The sequence below is a fragment of the Photinus pyralis genome, unplaced genomic scaffold (genome assembly GCF_008802855.1).
Source record: "Photinus pyralis isolate 1611_PpyrPB1 unplaced genomic scaffold, Ppyr1.3 Ppyr1.4_LG5, whole genome shotgun sequence".
NCBI lineage: Eukaryota > Metazoa > Arthropoda > Insecta > Coleoptera > Lampyridae > Photinus > Photinus pyralis.
Genome location: NW_022170596.1, coordinates 31921422 through 31948336, shown reverse-complemented (window position 1 = coordinate 31948336; position 26915 = coordinate 31921422). Strand labels below are relative to the sequence as shown.

Genomic DNA, 26915 nt, shown 5'->3' with positions numbered 1-26915 from the left:
ACATATTTTAGGGAACCTCCTTTAATTTTCCAAAACCTTCTTGTATTATCTTAAAGCCCTCCAATGTTATTAACAGAAAGTTATTATTGTCCTTTGATTTTCCTAAAATTTTACCACTTCCCGTATTTCCTCAAGTTTTCAATTTAAATCTCGTTTGCTACTCGTTGCGCCATCTGTGTATTTCTAATGCAAGTTCCTTGTGGTTAGATCAATTTTATCGATGTTATTTAGTTTACCCGACGTGACAAACGTTAGATTTTTCTCGCACTTTTTATTTGGTTGCAGATTATGGGCAAAAATTGTTCCTTTTTTTATAACATTTTCCCTGACAGACATTTTCATTGTCTCCGCTTATTGGAGTGCCTTAATTTTCCCTAATTCTAATAACAGTAGTTTTTAATTTGTCTCTTTTCCACGAAATTTTCTCTTTGTCCTCAAGACCTTAAATTACCCGACAATTTCTTCTAATTTTGCTAGTTTATTTAATACTTTTTACTTATTTATTTACTTAAATCCCGGGTACTTTCCCGAAACTTTCCTTTGTTTCTCAAAATTTCTGTAGATTTTTTTAAATTGATTAACTACACATATCTTAATTACTTTTCCACATTTTTCTATCTTTCCACAAACCTTGTATTGTCTTAACTTTCCTCAATTTCGTCAATAGTGTTTCATTAAGAAAAGTAAACATTTCCCAACATCCTCCTCCTATTCCTCAAAATTTTCTATATTACCCGAGAATTTCTTCTAGGTTCGTTAATATTCTTTTATTCACTATATGGATCCGATTTATTTTTGACCGACAAGAGTTTTCTCCGTGACTAAACATTGGAGTGGGTCACGAAAAATTTTAGGCAAACAAATTTTAGTAAGATTTTCTCATTCCTCCCGAAATTTCATATCATTCCTCAATTCGTCTTATATTAGTGGAGAATTTCTTTTAATCTCACGAAATTATTTTTATTTACTACCAATAAATATCAGCTATGTATTCACAGTGTTGTTTATAACTGTGAGAGACAACAATTTCTTCGGGTTTGTACATAAAAAATTTTAATTGACATTTACCATTTCCCCTTTACGTTTTGCCAAACCTTTTATTGCTTTAAATGTTCTGAAATACTGTTTTAAAATTTGAAATTGTTGTTTAATTACCCCGAAATTTTCCGATTTTCTTCAAAATTCCCTTGTCAAGAATTACTTGTTGATTTTCTAATATTTATTAGGTACATTTCGCAGTTTCCTATGCGAATGTGAGAGAGAAGTATTTTGTCCGTGATCAATCAGTTTGGTAATCTGAATCTTGTGTATTCATTTCCCTGAAATTTCATCTTATTCCATAAAATTTTCTTATATTACCCGAACATTTGTTCTAATTTTTAGAACTTTTTTTCACAGTTAGGCACGATCGGAGTATAGATTTTTTAATTTGTTCTTTTCTCCCAAATTCTTTGACATTTACTTATGTAAAATGGGAATTCCTCCCAATTTTCTCTTACCTACTGTATAAATACCAGTTATTTTCTCGGATTTTGCTATGCGCTATGACAAAAATGCCTCGTGATTAATAAATGGGGTCGGTTACGACACATTTTAAGTGACAAAAAGAAACGTTACAGTGTTGCGGGTTCTAAAAACCGTTACGACGGAGAATGAGAGGAGTATTTTCTACTATACCTTCGCATGCATTAAAAACAGAATAACCTCTTGGTTTGTGGTGGGGTCTCAGGTCTGTTTCGTAATTTTGTATTTGGCGAGTACTTAAGTAAAAATGTGGTGGTAGAGAGGGATTCTTATTCAAACCTTCGAAGGGAACCTATGCGAACCTATGAAATTCTTTGTCAACCTTTCAAGGCGAATATTGCGAGTTGTGTACGCCATTTTGGAGATCGCCAAGTTCTTATGGTAAATTAAAAGCTTGAACCGAAAGCCGTATAACTACCGTCTTACCGTGCAACTAGAGATTTGTGCCACTATTTGGACCTGCGTACCTTATATATTCAGTGATAGCTGCCCTTTCGAACAAAAAACCAATGATAGGAAGGCCTAAGGTGCTAATAACATTACAAATAAAACGCCAACCGGATAAATTTGTGTTTTCGGTAGCTGCAAATAATGCATAAATAAATTAAATTGAAACTAATAAATTGTGAGAAGCGTGAAACTAATTCTTTTTGTGCTGCCTTCAATTTCCCCAATCTTATTATAACTTTTCCTTTAAAAGTCGTCGCTTAGTCTTCCTATACCTTACTAATTTCTCCAAAATTTTCTTTATTGCACGGGAATTTCGTCTAATTTTGTTCTATGCGACTGTGAGGGACAAGAATTTCCCCGGTTGTTAAACTGGGGGGTTGGTTACTACGCTTTTTGCTCTACTTATTCCTTTAATTTCCGCAAACTCTTTGGATTTCTTTAAATTTACCCTATTTCATTAACAGTAATTATTTTGAATTTTCTTTTCCTCCCCATTTTGTTTTCACAATTTCTTTCTATGAGAATTTTTTCCATTTATTTCGCCGTTACATAATCTGCTCTTTAATGTAGTGTTAACGGAAAATTTAAACTGCAGGTTATCTGTACAAAATGCCCATACTATAAGTAACGCAAAATAGCGTTTTTATGTAGATAAACATCACATCATGTCTGATTGTCACGCATTTAGGTACCATGACTATAAAAGACAAGATTTTCCCCCGTGATGAGCCCATTAGGTTAGTTACGAAACTTTTAATGGAACTAAAATCTTCTTTGCTCCCTAAAAATGTTCTACACTTTATTTTTCCAAATCTTCTTGTATTGCCTTAAACCACCTTAATTTCATTCGTTCAATCAACAGCTCTTTAGTGGTTTCTAAGTCTCCAACAGGCCTGTAAGACTTCTTAAGGTATTTAACAGCAAATTTAACATCTCAACACTGAAAAGGCTTGCAAGGATCTGTAAAGGTTTTTGGGTTTCGGTTAATAACAAACATCATTGTCCAAATATACAGTGACATTATATCCAAAATGGGTGCCACTACGGTTCCCTTGTTATGATGTAAGTATAAAAGTTAGAAATTTTTCAGATGACCATTGACTTGATTTATGCACGTAACGCGGATGCCCATTAAAATTACACGGAACGCTCCCCGCTCCTGTTTGTAATCATTATATCGGAACTAATACAACATGTTGTAAGTTTATTTGAAATAGCTTACATAAACAATTATTCAATTTTTAAAAAAATGTAACAAAAATTGTTATTCGCAATGGCGTAACTAAATGCGAGCGAATTAAAGTCAAGGTTACATTTGCATTTCTTTACCTAAGATGTAGATTTCTTTTTATTCAAATACTGTAAGGTGGAATGCATAACAAATAATGAAGAATGAAAGTGAGTATATCGCGAATTTGGTATAAATAAACGGATATTGTTTATCAATAGTCAGTTAACGTTAACACCCATTCCAGGCAGCAAAATGTACATTGTGAGTGTACACCTGGTGAAATTACCGTTATTCAGCATTTAATTTTAGAGCTTGGTGGTAATCAGCGCAGTGGTTTTGGGATGCAGTGCCCAGCACTATGGCTATGGACAGGAAGCGTCGTCCTGGTCCGGACATGATGGTGGTCATGGCGGTCACGCTGTCGACTACTATGTAAGTACTCCCGCTTTTGATATCGCTCTAGTAATGGCATCTGCAGGCACATCCCAAATATGAATTCAAATACGGCGTGGACGATGCTCACACCGGTGACCACAAGAGCCAGTACGAGGTACGCGATGGAGACGCAGTCCATGGGGAGTACTCCTTACACGAGGCCGATGGTACCATTCGCACTGTGAAGTACACAGCTGACCACAAGAACGGTTTTAACGCACAGGTTATCAGATCTGGTCACGCCAGTCACCCACAACACTACGCCACTCATGGACATGGACACTATGGCCACTACTAATTTCTTGTAAAGAAATCCTAGATCAATTTCAATTGTATATAGCTAAATAAAGATTTTTTAACTGTTTGCTTGAAGTATTTTGACTTCAAAACGTATGCAAAATTGTATAGTTCTAAGCAATGGAGCACGAATGCCAGAAAACCATCTGTAGTTTTAAAACTCCAAAATGTCATCAGCCCTACAGGATTATTTTATTAAAGTGTTTCCGTTAGTTTAACTATATTTTCTAACTTAGTGGGTGTACTCTCTTATTTTTAAAAATTTCCTTATCTTCTCCAAGATTTCTTCTAATTTTTACTATTTCTTCAACCGTTCCCACCATATCCTCCCCGCCATGCTCCAGTAGGTAATATGTTCGATATTATTGAACTCCATAACTTTATTCCAATGAATTGCTTTAAAAAGGTGCAAACCGACACTTTTTCTGTTCTAATATAAAGGGGACCAGCAAGTTCCAATCCAATTATTAATTCAAATATTGCTGCATCCGCTACTCTATTCTTTGGTAATGGTAATACAGGTGTCTCGTATGTAATTCTTCGATTCGTACCTTCTGTATACAGTACATTTAGAAATAACATTTTTGATTGTTTTCCTTCCTTTGATGATCCAAAAGTTTTCTCTCCAACATGAAATTAAACCTTAAGTACCAGTATAGCAATTTTTAACGTTATAATGATCAATCGAGCGACTACGCGGTGATTGGATGGAAGAATCAAAGAGTATCTAAAGTTTTCGGTATCTTCTCTTTCTAGGATTTTTGTTTCTATACTCTCAAAATACCATCAGGGTCGATTTTTGTATTAATAGATTGTAGAACTTGATCTTCTAAATTAGAAAAAGATTCCTCTTGTTTCATTCTGACAACACATTCTTCTGAATTCTGAATCTCACATACTTTACACGGTAATAATTCCAACGCCGAATGGAGTAAACGGAAATAGCTCAAATTCAGGATATGCTATGGGGAGATCCTGAATTTTACTTATTTCTCACATACTACAAATATTTGGATTTTACGATATTAGTGTTACCATTTCTAAGTTTTTTTTACAATTCGAAGTAAATCTTCTGATCCATGCCACCGAGTTAAGTATTTGTTGGTATTTCAAAAAATATATGTAATACCAATCGGAAATCTTGTCGCAGTTTACTAGTGTTGATACATGTTTTTTTCTTTCTTCTGCAATGCTGTTTTCATCTACTTCATAACATTGCTTAGGCCATTTCAATGGATCTCCATACAGCCAAAATAGACCCTGTCACCATTTTGACTCCAACAGTTGTTTTGGAGAGCAACATTTCGAAGGTAAGTCTGCAGGATTGCACTCTCCGGGGACGAAATTTCAACTGTCAATTTTTGTTGAAGTTTTCCATTGGTTTTCCTTTCGTATCCAAGACAACACAGTACTGGAATCTGACCAGCACAAGCCAGAACATTACGAAAATCCACGATTTCTAAAACAGTAGAAAGGAATCTAGCTCCAATGGTAGCCGCCATTAGCTCTAATCTCGGAATGCTCATTTTCTTTAGGGTGCAACTCTGGATTTTGCTTGAATCAATTAGATATTGATTTCAGATCTCAAAAATACAACAGCAGAATAGACGTAAGCTCTAGTTCAGTTCTATTATATCTTCTTTAATCCAGTATTGAAATACTAGATCGCAACGTTTGTAATGTCCATTTTTATATTTTTCAATTAAATTATTCTAACGGTGGCTTTAAAGTGGGCCATGACGGCTAACTCCTTCTCTATTTGGGATTTTGCTTCAACAGAATCCGTAATACCAAGGACATCTAATTTCCATAAATTGGAAATATCGTTCTAAATGTAGAAAAAAGTAGTGGAAAGCATTGTTGAATTTAAATTTGAAGAATCTTTAGCTGCATCTGCAAGTGTCCATCCAATTCCACTGGAATTAATCCACAGTTTAATAGATCTCTTCCACCAGTTAATAGTTTGGCTGCTACATTAGCACCAATTAGAACATCAAGAAGTCCAGGTGTTCCTGTCGGTGATGGTCATACCAAGATTTTCCAATTCTTTCATCCATGGTCCATTGGAAACAGCTGTTTATTTATTTATCAAAAGTGCATTTAAAATTACTAATAAGGTTATCAAGTTGAATTTTGTACGTTTTGTGTATTAGGCTTTTGTTTCAGTGCCTCCAAATAAGGGATGTACAAGTTTTTCTTCTCCAATTGGTGTTAACTTCAATTCTTCAGTCAGGAACTTGTTTATATAGGATATTAGAATTTCTCAGGACTATTTTGAGTAATTGTCAACATACTCAACAAGTAATTCATCTTTCCCACATCTACTCTTCAAACTGTCTAAAGTTTTACTGTAGTTATCCCCAATTTATGGGTAGCTTTCTACTGTTTGTCTTACTTTAGATTTCGGGATTGTTGCTTGTATCAAAAATTGATATTCATCTTCAGTATCAATTGTTTGATCATCGTGAATTCTTTTGAATTGGCTCCAGAAGGGCAACCAATCCTTGAGATCATCTCCGAATCCCTTAAATTCAATTTTAAGGTATTTCAAATTAGATTTTGAGCTGTTGGACCCAGATTTCACACTTAAATTATTAATACCACCACTAACAGTGAAATTATCAATCTTACATTTGATGATATTAAATCTAGATCAACAACATCGCTCTTTTTCAGAATCAATCTCCTAGGCAGAACAGTCTGAATCGATCATACTCTATTTTGCTTAGAAGCAAATACAGTAAAATTACCTTGAATGAAGTTAACATCAGGACTGGAACTTTCCAAGGATTTCAAAATCAAATTGTAGAATTTGTCAAACGATGTTCGATGAAGTTCAAGCAGTTTCTGGGCTCTCTCCATCATCAAAACAGGTACTTACGGTCGCCAAAAATTGTAGAAACCATTGACTGTGTTTTCTATCTAGGTATTAAGATGAGGTATTGCTAATAAATTCTGTTGAAGTTCTTTCGTAAATTTTTATTGACAATTGGACAACAATTCAATTACTATTTAAAAATACATCAAAATCAAATATGTAAAGCAAATTCACCTCCTATTGAAATAATAGTAGTGGAAACCTCGTGTCTTTAGTGTTCTCCTGGCGAACAGTATATTCCATTATTTACTGTAATATGCCAGTGACTCTGCCTTGAAAAAGAAACATTTCATGAATATTAAAGAGCTTGTAAAGTTAGGAAAGATTAATGCGTAGTGAACCAGAAACAGATACCTACTCTGTAATTTCCAATCGGTTTAAACTACAATTGATTGTGCGCGCCACCCCTAAATTTATTGATGGGCATTGTTATGCCTACCTAAATTATATTAACGGATTTTTAACCTTTAAATTGGATCGTTTAATTTAATTTGTATCATACCGCAGATGTATACGATTTTTTTCAATGTAACAAAAAAGATTGGTGACACACTCCGACCCTTTAACGTTAACGGATATAGTTTAACATAAAGCGTGTATTTTGGAAAGCGACAACAAATCTACTTACACAAACGCTTTGATGTCGATTGAATGTTTACGTGGTGCCAGTGTAGTTGCACTCAAATCTGCCGAAAGGAATTTATTTGAAAATATACAGGTCAAAGATTACGCTGTGTGAAAATTTGCGTAGGAAAAAGTGGGACTAGGTGAACTGAAAACAACACTCAGGAGGCGCCTTCTGCTAGTTTATTTTAATGCATTCTCTGTGCGTAGTAACTTACATTAATTTATGTTAATATATTCCAGGTTTCAACTGTATATGTTTAGTTGGTTGGAAGGAGCTAATAGTTTATTACCTACAATTACCGTTGGGGAGGATTTTGTCATTACCAATTCACGTTACCTACCGCCGTTTTATATCAGTCAATTCGAGTTTAAGGTGCTCTTTGGATTTAATGCGACCGAATCATCTGATGAGGGTTGCCAAATATGCGGTTTTCAATTTTTTTTTGTGAGCAAGCGGTTGCGTCCCTTTTCTTGCACCATCACTAACCTTCGATACCAGTTTCGTTGAAACCCGGACATCACGCATCTACACATGCACCCAAGTCAAAACAGAGAAGTTGAGAGCGAATTTTTGTTTTGGTTTATTGAACATTCGTTCATCACAGTCGGTCAACAGCACCTCATGCAAATGAAATTTGAAATAACTGCCTTCAAAAAGTACTTGATAAGCATCAGTTGCTTCTATAAAAGTAAATATTTGCCCCAACATTGTGAGAATCTCAATTAAGAGATCTACTGAAAGACTTTCAAAGACGATATAAATTTAAGACAAACAGCAAATTTAATAAGAACTGGCTTTGAATTTTTAGATTTATGCAAACGTCCGTCTTTATGCGAATTTATATTACATAACTGCCACGGTAGCAATTCGTCATTATTTTCAAACAAAAAAAGGAATTGATCCGCACGCACAAATTCCTGAATAGGATATAGTAAATCCAATAATTGGACGTCTTTTTGCGATAAAAAGTAATCACTAAATCCCTATAAGGTATAAAATCAAAGCAATTCCAAAACAAGTTTTTATTGCTTTTTTCGAATTGTTCCGCAAAACACACGACGTGCCTTTGATATCATTTAAAATGATATAAATTGTACTGCGATAGGAACGACACCGTTGGGACTTAAAATCGTACACTGAGAAACAACGGGAAAAGATAGCCACGGTTTTTCGTTATTGTAGACAAAGGGCGTCTTCTTGTAGAAAACTTGTACGTATACGGTTTAAAAATCCACCGATCTCCCAAATTGAACGTTGTCTTTAATTACTAATGCGTAGCTCTTGCGTGCTTAAAATATTTATGCGTGTACGTCTTTTCAAAGGTTTCAAACTGGAGTAATGTCACGAAGTGCGGTATATTAAAGGGGTTAAAGGTCTAATTCTAAAGATGGTAAGCGAAAACTATTTCGTAAGGGTGGTCTCAAAATTATTACGAAACTATTTGAAACTAAATTTGTTCTAAATATTTCCGATAGATAGGTATATTTCTTCCAGACCCAATCGCCCTTTGTGAGTACCATCCCACGACAGTCTGTTCTTAAGATATAACCAATTATTTATATCCGATCACGATAAGGGGCTGTCAAGGAGGGGGTAATAGTAGAAATTAATTCCTTTAGTTGAGACCTTTAATTGGAGTATGAAAGATAAAATTAATTTCTACCCTCTCCCTCCACCCCCGTCCATCTACTGATCTCGGAAAAGAGTCACGCATGAGACCTTTATTAGAATACCATATGAAAGGTAGAACGTGTGTTCTAAATAAACACGGTTCGAGGATGGTTATTTATAAATGTATAGTGGGTTCTGTTGGTAGAGTACCCTTGGCTGAAACCCCGCTTGCTTAAAAATAAAAACCAAAAATAAAATAAATAAGAAAATAAATATCAAAAAAAAAGAAGGCATATAAGAGCACGAAGCAAGGACGTCTAGAGAAAGTGTGAAGGGAGAAAACGTGAACCAATGAAAGTCAAAGGCATTTGGCATGCTGCATCCATGAAGCCGAGAATTATGTAATAGAGATATAGCTCCTAAAAAAACATTGGGGACCACTGCTTTATCTTATATACTTATATGTTGCACCCTGTATAAATCCTTCTAGAGACAAATGAGCAATTTCATCGATATTGTAACGTCAATGAAATTACAGAGTTTTATATATTTACAATTAACTAACAATAATTTATAACAGTAATAATTGTTATTTATCACTTACAATTTTGAACTTAACACAAGCGCTTCGCAGTTGGAACTGACACACTCGATTTGCTTTTATAGCAAACAACATTCTTTCTAGAATGTCCTCGAGTACTCAAGGGTACTTCAGATATTCTTCGTTCTTTATCGCCGATGGCCTTGGCGACTCGATGTCTATCGGGATTTGTGGAATATTCACTACAATATTTAATCCCTGATATCGCGAATCAATCCTGATTTTCTATTCGTCTGCAACTTTAGACTAAAGATTTTGGAGGTTTTTGAGAATTCCTAGGCATTTTCCTTGATCTTTTGACGAAGATAAAACATCCGACTTTCTCACAGTTGTTTTTCTATTTTTGTTGTAGCCTTTTTATTTTATAGTTTATACACGTAGGCCTACAAATGAATTTTATCATAATTTAGCTGTTTGATTTTTACAAGGGTAGCGTGCCAGGTACCTAATGCAAGACTTTAATAGAGCAAATGCCAGGTAAAACAAGCGTCAACAATAGAAAAATGTTGAAATAGATTCAGCACGATTCAAATAAACGAGTTTCATTGATCCTGTCTAAAATGTAATTGTGGCAAACAATTGCCTGCCCGTTCGAATGAGCAACTTTTTTTGCCGCCGCTTTATTCTGTCTATATAAATTGGACCTTTCTCTATCTCACCTTCGTTGGTTGATTAACTTAAAAGTCTGTTGTAGTACTCATCAGTAAATGCATCTTTCTTTCAACACTGACGCTAATAGGGTCGGAGTTTCAAATTTTATGAAACCTACACCAGTATATGGATTCGCAACCCCGAACAGAAGTAAACGAGTTGAGGGTATTAGTTATCTTTCAGGAAACTAACGTTCATTATTAATCGTTAATTAAAGCTTCGCGAAGTTTTGTTGTTGCCATAATCTAAAATTCCAACATAAACACAAACTACAATATTGCAAACTTTGTCGAAAACCCTAATTTTAAAGTGGGAGGCATCGCTACCTAATCTCTTACATTAATCTCTCGTTTTTGATAAAAACGTTTCAGTTGGTAGCGAAATGTTAATGCTTCACAATTCACGGAATACATTCAGCATAAATCCTTTTAATCGTAGCTAAATCGTGTGTCAACTAATTTTGAAAACGGTTTAATGACCACAGTTGTTTTATAAGTTACGATTATGTTGGTCTAAAATCTGTGCTGAAATACATACAAACTCCCCAATTACGTGGCACAACTGCTCAGTGAAAAAAGCTTTAGGTTTAGGGCTCATTTCATAGATAACATCCTATGTAGACACAATTTCCAAGCAAAGACAAGTTAACATGCATAACTACTTTAGAATTAATGAGAAACGTGCCCTGGTTTTGAAGCAAACATCCTCTAAGCTGCTCTGTATATTGGACATTTCTTTTTTCTAACTCCAGTGCTTTTAGCTGTTCTTAGTCATCCAGTGACAGACCCTTGGGTTTCCTAGTAAGTAACTTAAGTACTCAGTTCTTCAGTTCTAAGCAGAAAATTTGACATTTTCTTCAATTCAAATCGTATTTTGACCCATCCCCGAATATAGCTTGGTCTGAAACACCTGTGGAAGCTGTAGGGTACAATTTCAATTATGAAGGTAAACAATAGAACAGAAAAGTTCATTAATTTCAAGGAAAGGCATGTCTGGTGCTGATAACGCAGACGTAGGTCTTTCGAAGAATTGCACGTTTATGTTGGACATGTGGGGACGTTGGGCGCGTTTCGTCGTGGCTGGAGTTTTTCTAACCTTATCGTGGTTGGCACTTTATTTGAAGTGGTGGGATTTCTATAAGGGATCCGAATCAAACAACATCTCGATTATGTCGGTCTGTCTGTCGATGCGTCTGTACTCTAATTTCCGGCTAAATGGCTGAACTGGTACACATATTTTTAAACATAAAAGGGCGGAATCGCCCATAAAAATATTTGGACATGGTGATGAAATCCGTACAAAGAAATATTTTGAAAAAAAAATTCACCTTTTAAGTCCAGGTGGAAGGTTAAAACTTAACATTAATTTGGTCATAAAGGCTGTAGAAATTTTGGGAAACATACGTACGTTTATATGAAGGTATAGGGTACGCACAGGTATCAGTTTCAAGCTGAAATCTACACATCAACATGAAGCTTGGGGGAGATTCGTAACTTTAAGCTTGAATTTGAAAGACAAATTTCCAATATTTGATGCGCGAAAGTAATTTTAAACTGAAAACTTGATACAAAGTTTCACACCTTTAAATTGTAACAGGAGTAACATTCAAAATTTGCGTTCCGTGATTCTGTCAGTACCATTAAATTATACGCACGAAAGTAAAAAATGGTTTCAGTGTTTGCGATGAGTTTATCCATAGGAGAGGGTTTCAGTAATTCCATTAGAATAATCCCAACCCAAAGGTACGAGACGTTGCACGGCGACCTTTACAAGTAGGCTCGGGAAAACGTGAGCCTATCGCAAAGAATGCTCCAAACTTTCGTAATTACATACATCATTTTCCTTATTACTTCATCCTTCAATTTTCATAACGGCACGTACTCTCCGCGTTTATGTGCCAATTTTATTCACAACGAGATGGCTCTTTGCTAATTAAAAAGAGTGTCATCGCAGACGAGAGGGAGCCCATCTTAATTACGTTAAGGGAAGTATTTTGTTACATTGGAGAGAATGAAGGAAAAGTGTTTAATTGAGGAAATTTGAAAATATAAAACGTTAGCGGGGGAGACCAAGGAGATAACCCGGCGAAATTGATTAGCCAATACAGTACACTTAATTGCAACTCCATTCTCTCTGTTTGCGTTAAGGGTTAGTTCGCCTCCCTAAAGCTTATGCCGGCTTCTGCGTTGGATTATATCTGCAAGATGGTTTAACAAGGGTCGCGATTTAATATTTTAATTTATATTAGGCATTGGTTTTAATGTACAATTTCACTTATTAGCTTTTAATTGTTTGCAGTTACGCTTTTATGGATCATTTTAATGTCACATTTGTTATTCACTGACCCAACTGAAATGAGACGTTTTTGTGAGCGTTGCCATTTAATAATTTAATTTTCGGGTAAAGTATTTGAAATGAATCTGTATAAATAATTAGTGATGTTTGGGGGATTGAATAAAAGCTTTTCTAACTCAATCGGCGAATCTGCGTGGGACTCGATGGAGTGTATAAAATGTATGCAAATTACTTTAGGAAAATATTTACGACGTTTGTTGGCAAATATTACTTAATTATAAATGCAAATTTTAGGCATGGAATAAAAAGGAGACGGCAGTTTACTGCAAAAGTACCTACCAGAACGTCTCTGGATGAGGTGTGTAAGAAGTTTTAAAATACGTCGCCAAGCTGGCACGCATAAGTAATTAAATTGAGTGCTCGTTTGCATGTTTTATCACTACATTAACATCAAATATTTAGCGAGGGAGGGCTGATCTTGATCAGCGGATAAGACTTTTGGACCCTTTTAGGAATTGAATTAGAAGTGCCTACTGAAATACAAATGACAAATAAATAAATTTGAAATCGATCTCGCCGCAGAGATTCCATTTTCCCCAACCTGAATTATTGAAACTGACAACGAACTAGATTCATTATGAAGAAATTAGCAAGGCAATACGGAAAACGCTCATTAATAAAACATACCCCAAAAACCGAAGTCTCGAAGTACGTTTCGTTCGGTATGCATACATTGACATTTAGCGTTAATTTCCATTTCATGCACAATTGGCCCTTACTACGGTTCCGGCAAGTTTCAATTATTCATACAAAAAGGCTCTTGACGAAAATTGCATGGTTAATATCCTACTTTAAAAAGACATAACGCAAACTTATTGCCTCCGAGGAAAATTTCGGGGACCTTGCTATCAAGTAAACAAATAAAAAGTGTCATTTACGATGTTTTGCTCCACAAAAGCGACAAGTTTCAACAATAAAACCATCCATCATTCTCTTAAATTTAATCTGGGAAAACTATGTCTCCCATACGATGCAATGTTTTAATAAAACACCAGAGAATATTTTAATAAAAACCAGAAAATTTTAGACTTACTTTTTCAGCGCGTGTATACAAAGTGTTTTATTATCTCTCGGTTTTTAGGGAAAATTTATTCCGCTTTATCGCCGACTTAATTTCTAAGGTAGTTTAAATACTCTTAATTGTAGCATATAATATCGTTAGGAGTTCTCCTGTTTTTCAGAATCTGTCTTCACTTAACGGAATGGGTCATTTGACCAACAAATTTAACCTGAGTTTGAATTAAGAAGAAACTGTTGAAACGATGGCCCCCATGATTTTCAGTACCTCTAACCTCTAAATTTGCACATCCTACTAAACCGGTTTGCGGATAATAATTAACTAATAATAGAATAATTTAAAAAATTTCAGAATTATCAAATAAATAATTAAACATATATTATCTTAGTAAATAAAGCATTTCTCCCATTCCAATGCTTCGCGGCAATGTTCCCAAAACATAATTAATTTATATAAGTACAGGATGTCCCAGTTATCTTAAGACAGTTGATTATTGCAGAAACGAGGTGGGATATCAGAAAATGATTCATAATCTTCTTCGTATGGGGGGGCCCATAATGATGGTATGCACATTTTTACATAACTGTCCTAAAGGGTCAAGTGTAGGGCGGCTTTCAAATTTAAATTTAAGTTGCGAACACCTTCCACTCGTCATTTCATTTGAAGATCTCGATTGATTTTTTGTACAGTTTTCATATCCCATAATTTCAAATTAAAGGTTTCCAATATATGTCAATGTTCATTTCCCATAAGTTCGCAAAATTAATAAGATCGTCAGTGTTACCAACAGAGCATGCCCATGAAACGATTCCATTATTGCGGCAACTTTACAACTTTTAATTACAGTAATGAAGTAAGTTTAAGTGCGACAGCGTGGCACATTCAAACGCAAATAAGCAATAAATAAAAGAAAACCTCCCCGAGCCGCGGTTACCTCAAATATTTGATTACCCTCAACGCTCTTTTCACAATATTGTAAGATGTCGTATACTGCCGACTATATGCAAATGTTCATCATTGATTTAGGCCACCAAACCATTAAGCGACATGGGGCGACTTAAAGCTTCTCAGAGAAGTGCCAATGTTTCGTAAACTTTTGCTAACTTGATGGCGCTTATTGTTAAGTCTCGAGCGTTCGGAAATAAGTAGAAAAAGACTCTGCTTGAATTTATAACACGACTTCGCCTGGGATGAACGCTTCATTTAGTTTTTTGTTTAGAATTGTTGCTCTTAGTTGTGTTTCCACTGTCAAAAGTAGCCAGAAGAGAGCGTTAATGGAGAATGAATTAAATAAACTCACATGTAAACCGACGGGTATTACACAAAAGTAGAGCATAATTAAAAAAATGAAGGTGGAAAATTCGTGAAATAATAATAAGTCAGTGACTTTTGTGGTTTGGGAATTTAATATACCTGCAGCAACAGTAAACATCAATTACGTAAATCTTTTTCCTTATTATGGTTTTAATATATGGACGGTTCGATCGAAATTCTCATCTAAATTCTCTTACAAACTGAACAAGCACAAGATTCTTAATTGAAATTCAATAAGCAATATCTATCCCCTCTCGAATCAATACGACTATAATTTCTGAGATATTCCGTTTGAACATCGTACGTGATTTAATTCAGTTTCGAGTTTGGAAAAATGTGGGAATATGAAATATCGCCTTCCAGTCCGTGACGTATATATTATATTATGGTTATTGATGGGAAATCTACCAAAATGTAATTTTATATATTAAAACCGATTTGCTGAGGAGAAGTGTAGTAATTTGTTTATTGTGGCGGTTTCGGTTACTAATTCTAATATAAACGAAATATAGCTCATTGGACACGGGAAAAGATTAATTTCTGAGTACTTTGGCCGAGTTATTTGTATTAAAACCTGATACGTTTTACATGGGTCGTGACTTTTAATGTCACAATTATAAGCTCATTAGCGCTCATAAGCGCATTTTCCATGCATTGATCGGTGCTTGTGTGTACCCAAAAAGCCATAACTATTTTCGCGGTGTTTTTCTTTACTAGAGCCATCTATGGTTAAAATTTTAAAGAAATGTTTGGCATACAATATGCGATATGTTTGCTTTACAAACATCTGTGGTTAATATTTCGAAAAAATAACTCAATAAATAAAAAAGTTGCCGTTGGGGAGTCTGCGCATGCGCACACTAATCGTTCAGATCTTTCTACCCTCAGGCTTCAGAGCTATAAGCTACCAAATTGAAAAAGAACGACCTGAATATATTTAAAAGTGTATGAGTCATTAAGGCCTCGGACGAACAGACTGACTGAGAAAGTGGTTGAAATAGTGCACACAACTTCGTTTGAAATTCCGCTAAAAATACTATACGAGAGAGAAACGTGACGCGGGACAGAAAGTGAGTTTCTCTTCTGGAAAACATCTAAAGAAAGAAAATTGAATGTGTAACGGGCGCATTAATTTAATGGATTTTCTCGCAGAATCAAATAAACAATTTTCAAAGCTGTAAAAATGGCAAGGTTCCGAAGGATTTTGGTTTTGTTTGCGTCCAAGAACTTATCTCGTAATTTCTGCATTTCACGTACCCAAATTCAAGGGTTCATTTATTGCTGAGCTTGTTTTATAAGAATGTAAATAGAAAAATTGGTTTAGGGGGTACCTATGTATGTAATGTATCGTGTAAAATTTGTGGATTTACGTTATTTATTATTTAATAAGAAGTGGTCATTTCAATTGTGATTACGTGAAAAGTGATTGTAAAAATTCATTGTACCTCACTTCTAATGAATCACCCGGTACTAGGACGTGTATGTGGAACTATTTGGAAACTAAATTACATTACATTTATATGGCCATTTAGTGGCGTTTTTTTTATGGCGAGGTGGAAAAGCCTTGGAAACTGATATAGTACGTTTCATAGAAGCAGAGGGAAAACTACACAGTAACCAAAACCACTAAAAATGTGACCATGCAAACTATAATTAATTTTATTTTGGTACAGTTTTAGTTGGGAGTCCCAAAACTTTGTTAAACGAAGGGATCCGTCAACCCTTTATTGCAACAAATGGGATAGGTAAGCGTTGTTGGAAAAATTGCCAAAATAAGAAGCTGTAACGCGATTTTCCAAGGAAAGTAATATCCTGATTAGTTTGTGCAATTCTCACTCATGTTAAGGACAATACTAGGCATATCTACGAAGATTAATTTATTGGTGATATGAAATGGAGAACAAATTTAACAACGATGACTTAGATCATGGCACATTAACAATTAATTAGTAATGATATCCGCTATGGTGTCCCACAATGGCAACTTTGGCGTGGGTATCAGGATGGGCAGCGTGCCCGGATCGCTCGACGACCGCGTTGAAACCATTTTTGTCATCGGCCGTGTACTTAACGGTACGAATGGTACCGTCGGCTTCGTGCAGGGAGTATTCACCGTGGATGACGTCTCCATCGCGAGATTCGTGCTGGCTGTGGTGGTCGTGTGTGTGGGCGTCAGCTACGCCGTAGCTAAATTCGTATTTTGGATGCGCCTAAAGATTGCTGTCGGTAAATTTGTAGATTTAAGGGGTGACTTACGTGGTAGTCCACATGGTGCGCGGCGTGGAGGGGAGCGGCATGGTGAACGAGGGGAGCTGCATGGTGGTAGGCTACCGGTGCGGCGTGGTGATAAACTGGGGCTGAGTGATGACCATGTCCCAAGTTGAGGGAGGCATAGGACGACGCTCCATGGTGGTGTTGGGCGTACGAGGCCACAAAGGCACACGCAATCAAAGCGAGTTTCTGCAAAACCAAGACATAGTTCTACACAAATTGATTTTTAACAAACTTACGAAGAACATATTTGTTTATTGGTAGGTATTTGTGAGACACCGAACTACACTGATTAGTGCTACACATTTGCACCTATTTATACCAGGCAGTTACATTTACTTTCGTTCTTATTGCATATAACAACTAATAAGTAATCCGAATTATATTTAGAGAAAATTCCAATCGTGAACTTGAAATTTTAATGAATTCGTATCTGTAACAAAATTGCGTAAACCGAACGACAGTTGAGCGAAACTTTCTCATTTTTAGCATGCGAGCGTTTAAGAGTTTATAACCCAATGTCATTCGAATTAGAATATTTCTTCAATTGGCAGTTTCAGAAGCTTGCTAGAATTGTGCAAGCAGGAAATAACCTATTATTGTTTCGTCACTGCACGTTTCTTTTAGTTTGTGCGAAAAAAATAACAAATATAGTTGGTAGTGCCATAGAAACACTGCCAACATTTCTTCTTGCTGTAACTGGAGTGTTACTTCACGGAGAAAAATGTATGTTAAAGGTAATTAAAAATATAATAATAGCTATCAAAAAATATAATACGTATAGGGATAGCTATTATGAAGAATTATAAAATTTATCATATACATATTGTTGCAAGTGTATAGCTAGTTTCACTATATATTGTTTTAACTCATACAAAAAAAAACTGTATGTAACGGCAACCATCTCATATGCATGCTTTTGTACTACGGAAGTAGTTGAATTAACATCTCCGCTTTGTATTAATAAGTATTAATAACTTAGATTATTGCAACTAATATACACATTACACACCCTGCCAAAAATCGACTGCACCAAAATTTCTCGGGAAAACACTTTTTCTTATTAATTTTGGGGCGTAGAATCCAAAACAATCCGTACCTTTTCGATCAGACTTCTCAATCAAAGGTTATAGACTAGAAACCAATTTCGAAAGAAAATTCAAAGGGCTCTAACTTTTGAACTAGTAGCCCAATCTTGGAACTGTTTGAAATTATGGATTCTACAGGCCACATTCTATAAGAAAAATTTTTTTCCGGGGCGATCTGAGACAATTTTTTTTTCGGGGCTCAAAAAAGGCAGTGTATAACCTTCCTTTTTTACCAAAAATCGACTGCACCAAAATTTCTCGGGAAAACACATTTTCTTGTTAATTTTGGTGCGTAGAATCCAAAACAATTCTTACTTTTTCGATCGATCTCTTACGACGTTTGCATTGTTACAATATACCGCCCTCCCAACAATAATGTTGACAGCATAAATTCATTTTTACACACCTTTTATTATTTAATGTCAACCGTACGAAATCGTTACAAACATATTTATGTCTGTGGCGATCTGAATATAAACCAGTTAAAAAATGACAAATCATTTGTAGCTCTAAGAGACGTGCTAAACTTACATGGTCTAACGGCTATTATCAGAGAAGTAACTGGTCTGTCTGGCCACTTTGCGCAATATGTAAAAATAAATATCGAACACATTAAACTAGTAAAAACAAAAAATGAATATAAATTATCCAGGTCACTTCACGACAGTTCAAAATTAAACGAGTTCTTGTATCTACTTAAAGGTTCTAGTTTAGGCAAACACAGTAGGAAGAATAATCTCGAGAATAATCCTAATCGAAAATTTAATACATTTTATGACAGCTTTACTTGGTGTATGGATAGGTCATTCCCAAAAATTCATAAGCGAATTATACCTACAATTGGCTTTAGGAAACAAAAAATCGTATTTTCTTCGGATCTCCAAACCAAATATAATATCTACAAGAGCCTCGCATTAATCAGTAAAGTGTCAAAAAACGATAACATCAGTAGGATCTGAAAAGATATGTACAGATCATTGTCTAAAGAAATAATTGCCGAAAAGAAAAAACATTTCTCGCAACAAATTGCTACTCACAACAAAAACCCTAAGTACTCCTGGAGTTTAATAAAAACCAAACCATCGACTACCACGACAACTCAAACCATCAACATAGAGGCAAATGATTTTGCCACATATTTTGGTGCAATGATACCATCTCCTTACCAAGACACTTTGACCGATAAGAAATTCGTCTGCAACTCATCGTGCACCTCTAACTCCTTTTTTTACAATCCCTGCACACCGAATGAAATTTATAATATCATTCAGTCTCTAAAAAATAACAGTTCTCCTGGATTCGACGAAATACCCAACAGCTTATTAAAGGCATGTTCTCCTTACATCATTTCAGACCTATCTGACATAATTAAGGCTTGTGTGATTAATGGCGTGTTTCCAGATGCTCTGAAATCCGCATGTGTCATCCCAATCCACAAAAAGGGAAATCGAAGTGATGTGGGTAACTACAGGGCTATTTCTCTCTTAAGTTCCTTTTCAAAAATCATTGAAAAATGCATCTATAAGAGATCAAATCTTTATTTGGAAAAATACAACATTCTATCCGAAAAACAATTTGGTTTTCGCCCCTCATTGTCAACCGAGTTCATCTAATACAACACATAATGAATGAAATGGACCTAAATAAAGCCTGCTTCGTTGTTTATTTTGATACTAGTAAAGCTTTTGATAGCATCAACATTGACTTAATGTCTCGAAAGCTTGGCGCTGTAGGGATCAGGAACGAAATACATGACTTCCTTATATCGTTTTTAACAAGTAGGAAATACTATGTTAAATACAATAATACAACTTCAAAGGAGTATACTTTGCAAAATGGAACTCCCCAAGGGAGCACCCTTGGTCCAGTTCTCTTTCTACTTTACATTAACGATCTACCACCAGCCATTATTAATGGGTTTACATTCATGTACGCTGACGACACAGCAGTAGTTGTAAGCGCTGAGAACTCCGACTTAGCTTTGCAAAAATTAAAAAGGGTTGTTCACGAATTTTTAACTTGGTGCAGCACTAATAAACTGAAGATAAACTCCGACAAAACAATAGTCATGAATATGACCACATCTACACAGGATCACCCCTATGAGATTTTCATTGAGGATTCACTGATCTCTTGTAAACCACATAGCACGTATCTTGGTACGTACTATAATTGATTCCAGTTTGTCGTGGCTTCCTCAAACTGAATACGTTATAAGTAAGCTTAACTCATCGTATTATCTGTTATCACGACTGAAACAACAATTCGATGAAAATTTGTTACTTAAAGTTTACTACGCGGTTGTGTATCCATATTTAAGCTATATCATTACATGTTGGGGAGCAAGTGCACATACTCACAGAGTATTTATATTACAAAAACGTATAATACGCTTGATGTACAAACTTAATTACGCTCAACCATGTCGGGACACTTTCAAAAATCATAAAATAATGCCACTGCCTTGTATATATATCTTTAAATTACTTATTTATCTTCATAAAAACCGACACAAATTTAACAAAATAAGTCAAATTCACGATCACAACACCAGAGGTAAAAATAAAATCTTGATTCCAAAACACCAACATTCATTTTATAAAAAATCTCCGTTTTACACCGGTTCAGTATTATTTAATAATCTGCCTGAAACTCTAAAAAAAATGAACCACTCCCTTTTCAAAAATAGAACGAAACAGATATTACAAAATAATTCTTTCTATTAAGTAAATGAATCTGTTGATTATATATCTCTAGGTAATAAAAACATAATGACTGGATGCACCTGAATTGTTAGTTCACAAATTTACTGTTGTCCATACATGTTTTGTTTGTGATTTGACGTTTCTGTAATTGTTATTTACAATTTTTAGAATTAAAGATTATTATTATTATTATTATTATCAGACTTCTCAATCAAAAGTTATAGACTAGAAACCAATTTCGAAAGAAAATTCAAAGGGCTGTAACTTTTGAATTAGTAGCCCAATCTTGGAACTGTTTGAAATTATGGATTCTACAGGCCACATTCTATAAGAAAATTTTTTTTCCGGGTCGATCTGAGACAATTTTTTTCCGGGCTCAAAAAAAGGCAGTGTAAAACCTTCCTTTTTTAAGAAAAATCAGGATACACACATATTGGTTTCGAATATATAAAATTATAAGTTCAAAAACCATGATATATTTGCAACAATAAGGTATAATAATCAATATAATACAGTTTTATTGTACTTATACTGCCATATTGTATTGGCCCAACCCTCAAAATCTATGGAACATCACTCATGATTATAAGTGGTATAGAATTCATCTATAAACTTCACCAAAATTGCGAGCCACATACACATACGCACTGAACTGACTGTCGACTGAACAAAAACCGCATACAACATACAATACAGAGCTTTTAATAATTTTATTTGTTACTCAGTTGTAAACGTTGATTAACAAGACAAAACGCAAACGGGTAAACGTCATGTTTAAACGCTACTGACTTGTAAAACTGACAGCAGACTTGTAAAACTGACAGCAGACTTGTAAAACTGACAGCAGACCTGTAAAAATTTTACAAGTTAGTAATCTAGTAATTTCATTGGCCAGAATTAATGCGAAGTCTCTGTTACATGGATCACATGATATTTTAGACATTTCTTCAAGATCAATTTAAGAACTAATTATTTACGTTTACAAATTAGTAACAAATAAAATATTGTACATTATACGCCAGGTAATAGTTTTTACTGGCTCTAGGAGATGACAGGCTCGCCTGACGGCGCGCCAGTCAACTTCTCCTATCGCCAGTAAAAACTCACTTACCTGGCTAATAATGTAAAATACTATAATGCAACCTTTGCAACGGTTGTTCTCAAAATAAGCTTATGCTTATCTTGCAGATTCAGCATCATTACAATTACATCATATGTTAAAAATTATTATATGGGTTGTTAAACTAACAATCTTTCAACCGAGAGTGGTCTCATACTTCATCTTATAAATATAATAACTCAGGGCAACTTTTTTTATTAAACGAAACAAAGTAGCTTATCTAACATTTTGAAAAGTAAAAGAACTTTTTTTGGGCCCTATATATTACAAGAAATTCTACACGCTTTTGATCTATATTTTAAATTATCTTAAAAAGACCTTTGAGGGTGGACGTCAGTTTACCGTTTTCAATTTAAAAATGTATAAAATCACTAATTTCACGTTTATAACATGAAGTTCCTTTGAGGGTTCGCCTGAAGGATTTATGTCTCATCGCGTCGCTATTTAAAGTTTTTAATCCATCGATCACCGCGATGTTGTCGATTTCTGGAGGAAATTATGGCAGTGAAATATGTTTGTTCTTTGAAAGTTCTTCGGTCATCTTTTAGTTCGAAAGTCGCTCATCGAAAAGGAAACTAACGCTAAGCTGTGATCTACTGGTTTGGGACGACGTTCCATCTTTTTCCTTAAGTAATGAAAATGTGATGCGATCCAAGTTTGTTGCTGAACTCGTTCTGATTATTATGAAGGTTGTTTCTAAAGAAGTAATTCACGAAACTTCTGTTTCGAGTTGTATAAACTCGGGTAAGTTAACTCACCTTGACTGTTGCCAACAAATTCAAAGGATCTGTTGCTTGCTGGCATTACACCGTCATAATCATTTCAATTTTGCTGTTTGTTTGTTGCATGCTTTGTATACGTAAAGAGCGTTTGTACGTCAACAGCAGTACATGATGATAGGTGGATGCTGTATTTTTGCTTAGATACATCTTAACGTATAAAGTTCGATTGAAACTGATGGAAAGCATCCGAAAAAAGGAAAGGCTTTCAGCTCACCGTTGACTTCGAAAATTTAGACGGAATTATGGACGCATCAATTTGGCCGAAAGGCACTTGCATAAACCGGTTTTTTCTACGAAAATCGTCAAGTCCAATAAAAAAGTAGCAGACGGGGAAGCAGACCAACCGAACACAAAATCAGTTAACTCCACTCTAAGGATCTTACACCTAAATATTCAAAGTTTATGGAATAAGCTAAACGTGCTAGACTCATTTATTCTTGACAAACAAATAGATGTCATTTGTGTTAGTGAGCATTGGATTACAGATCCCGACATGCTTCTATGTGTAAACATCGGCCCCTGGAAAATAGTATCGTCATTCCTTAGGCCTACGTTGAAGCATGGTGGTGTAGCTATTTTATGTAAGCATAATACTATCGCTGTTATAAACAACTTGTCGATAGAAACTCACTGTGAGGTTTGTTGTATTCAACTAAAATCCCAAACTATTATCATTACGATTTACAGATCTCCGTCTGGAGATTTTAGCATATTTTGTGACAACTTAGAATTAGTTTTAAGTAAGATACCTAAAGGTAACATTTTTTTAGCTGGGGACTTCAATGTACACTTCGGTGCAGATAAAAAAGCCGACACCCTTTGCAACCTTCTCTTGTCGTATGGTTTTATCAGAACTATTTACTCACCTACTCGTGTGCATGCGTGCTTAGATAACGTGTTTATAAATTTTTCTACCGGCAGGTACAATGCAATTACTTTAGATACAGGTTTCTCTGATCACCTAGGTCAAGTGTTAGAAGTATCTATTGATAATAGTAACGATAAGACGCCCGTCACAAACACAAACATTTGCCGTCCACTATCACAGACCGGACTGAATTTATTTTTTAACTTTTTGTGTGACCAGGATTGGAAAAGTTCTTTAATTAGGAACAATTCCAACACAAACCAAATGTTTTGTAATTTTCTAAATGTATTTAACACGGCATATAAGACATGTTTTCCAATAAGGAAATTCAAAAGCACCGGTAGATGCGAACACTTTAGATGGTTTAATAATAATGTTAGGAAGCTCCGGGATCATCTGCATTTAATTTGCGAATTACTATCGAACTACGGCTCACCGGAATTGTTGAAAATTAAGAGAAATATTTACCAAAATTATAGAAACGCTATTAAACTAGCGAAAACTGAAGCATGCGATAGATATATCAGTAACTCATCTAATTCTACCAAGGCAATGTGGCGTGTTATCAACTCCCAAAGAAATTCTGAAATAATAACCATACCTCGGAATTTGTCTGCGGAAGATTTCAACACCCATTTTGCTTCTATTTTTAACAAACCTTCTAACTGTGAATCACCTACTGAAATAATGGGTGACGCTATATCAAAAGAAGTATTCCAATTTAACGCGGTATCGCCTGTTATCGTACGTGACACACTCCAAAATTTAAAAAACAGTAACGCAAGAGACATTTTTGGTTTTAACACTAAACTGTTAAAGCGTAATATCAGTTTATTAGTTGAACCTCTTACGATTATTACAAATGCTATTATAAACACAGGAATTTTTCCTGGCGACATGAAAACCGCATTGGTTATACCCCTGTTTAAAAAAGGCAGCAAACACGATGTAAAGAACTATAGACCTATCTCAATCCTACCGGTTTTTTCTAAAGTTGTTGAAAAAGTTCTTTATCAACAAATAATAACTTTTTTTGAAACAAGTTTATTATTTTATTCTAACCAATTTGGCTTCCGGAGAGGTAAAAGTACAACTAATGCCATTACAAAATTTGTTAATGGTACATTAGGGAATTTTGAAAGTGGTTTATTCACAGTGGCTGCCTTGCTAGATTTATCAAAAGCTTTCGACTGTGTGTCACATGATATTTTGGTAAAAAAACTGAAACATTTATACAATTTCAACAACCTGAGCTGCGCCTTAATTGGATCATATTTGAAGGGAAGGTTTCAGTGCGTTTCGTACAATAACACTACTTCCCCAAAAGTCTCCGTGAAATGTGGTGTACCCCAGGGGTCCATCCTAGGGCCCTTGCTATTTCTGATGTATATCAATGATATGCCAAATATATTATCACCAAATATAAATTGCATATTATATGCTGATGATGTCACCTTGACTAGCAGTAGCAAGGACCTTCACACAGCTTACGCCAGCATTACGGAAAACCTTAAAAAATCGAAAGGTGGTGTTTTCTGCATAATTTAAACCTTAATTCTAATAAAACAACAATTATCAATTTTTCATTACGCCAACCAGACGATGGTGCATCCACTAGTGTCCGCTCTACTTACTTTTTGGGGTGTATACTGGATCACCGCCTTAATTTTCATCTACATTGTGAAAACATCTGCAGACATATTAGCAAACTCACATTTTTGTTGAGGAAATTAAAACTCACTGCATCTATCAGAGTTTAAAAAAATGCCTACTTCGGCCTGGTTCATAGTACACTCAGCTATGCGGTTCTCGCATGGGGTCATTGCTCATCTTGGAAACATGTGTTCAAGCTACAGGGCAGGTGTATTAGAATTATAGCAGGCTTAGGTTACCGCGCCGACTGCCGTAAAACATTTGTTGAGCTAAACATTTTAACACTACCATGTGTATACAAATTAGAGGCAGTATGTTATGCTAGGTCAAATCTCTGTAATTATCGTTACCAATCTGACGTGCATTATCACAACACTCGACATCGGAATGATATTAGGAAAAAATTTTGTCGACTCACCATCACTCAAAATGGTTTAATTTACCAATCTCAAAGTTTGTTTAATAGCATTCCGATGTATGTTAGATCTGCAAGTTTAAAAAAATTTAGAACAACAGTAAAAAACTTTCTGATGTCTAGTGCTTTTTACTCCCATGAGGAGTTTCTGGAATCTAGCTATAAGATGGAACTGATATGATTGTATTATTGTGATTTATGTAGTTGGTTATTAATATTAATTGTGTTATGTTTTATATCGTTGTTATTATGTTATATTGTTGACAAGTGTAAATGCCTCCTAAGGCGTAATGCATACAATAAATTCAAATTCAAATTAAAATTCAGGATTCGAATGAATTCATTCAGAATAAGAATTAGAAACAAAATAATAAAAAAAAATCAAGCACGCTAAAACAAAAATTTTACATTAAAAAAACACCAAACTAATAACAATCACAAAATAAGTAGGTAAATTCTTTAAAAGCCCCCTACAGACTGCCTGTGTTTCCCCTGTGAATGGCCAAGGTTTTGCAGGATATCACAGATTTCCAGGGCTTCTGTTTGCTCACACCTCCCCTAATTTTGGCGGTATCTTTAAATCTTGACCTGCCAGTAGGAAAATAAGCAGGTTTTGGGGTGATATAGGGTTCTCGGCGTTTCAGCTTCCTGCTCAATTCCCCTTCCTTGACAAAATTTTCCAGAAAATCCTAGATCCTGCGCCGTCTGATGTCGTACTCCTCTTGTATTTGTGGAAACGTTGCCTTGTAGTTAATAATGTTTCTTTTTATTAGCTTAGCAATTTTGGGAGTTGAAGCAGTGCAGAGCAGTAAAATGTTGGGCGAATGCTGTGTTTAGAATGCTTTTGGTACAAGCTTTCATACAATATTAACACGAAGTGCAAGTATCCAATTCCGTGCTCTCAGTGAACTCTGTTCGAATGCAGAAATTTGCAGTTCATTACTATAGAAAAGCGTGTTGTGTGGGATAGCACAATAACCACTACTACAAAATTCCGTTTGTTTGCATAATGGCTTTAGT

General features: G+C 35.2%; 2 protein-coding genes across 2 annotated transcripts; one reads left to right on the top strand and one right to left on the bottom strand.

Moving 5' to 3' along the window:
- The first annotated feature begins 3452 nt into the window (after positions 1-3452).
- On the top strand, positions 3453-4004 carry LOC116172069 (cuticle protein 19-like). Its single transcript, XM_031489182.1, has 3 exons — positions 3453-3466; positions 3515-3637; positions 3684-4004. The coding sequence occupies exons 1-3, from the start codon at positions 3458-3460 to the stop codon at positions 3936-3938; spliced, it is 387 nt and encodes a 128-aa protein (XP_031345042.1). The 5' UTR covers positions 3453-3457; the 3' UTR covers positions 3939-4004.
- Positions 4005-16939: 12935 nt separating this feature from the next.
- Positions 16940-17567, bottom strand: LOC116170685 (cuticle protein 19-like). The gene is made up of 3 exons (XM_031487189.1): positions 17504-17567; positions 17250-17453; positions 16940-17203 (listed from the first exon to the last, which is right to left on the bottom strand). Exons 1-3 carry the CDS (start codon positions 17510-17512, stop codon positions 16940-16942), a joined length of 477 nt encoding a protein of 158 aa, XP_031343049.1. The 5' UTR covers positions 17513-17567.
- Between the last annotated feature and the right edge of the window lie 9348 nt (positions 17568-26915).

Excerpts from the sequence above, each read along its gene's own strand:
- LOC116172069 (XM_031489182.1), top strand. Across the intron at positions 3,638-3,683 it reads GTCACGCTGTCGACTACTAT|GCACATCCCAAATATGAATT; the intron begins GTAAGTACTCCC and ends TGGCATCTGCAG.
- LOC116170685 (XM_031487189.1), bottom strand. Across the intron at positions 17,204-17,249 it reads CGCACCATGTGGACTACCAC|GCGCATCCAAAATACGAATT; the intron begins GTAAGTCACCCC and ends AGCAATCTTTAG.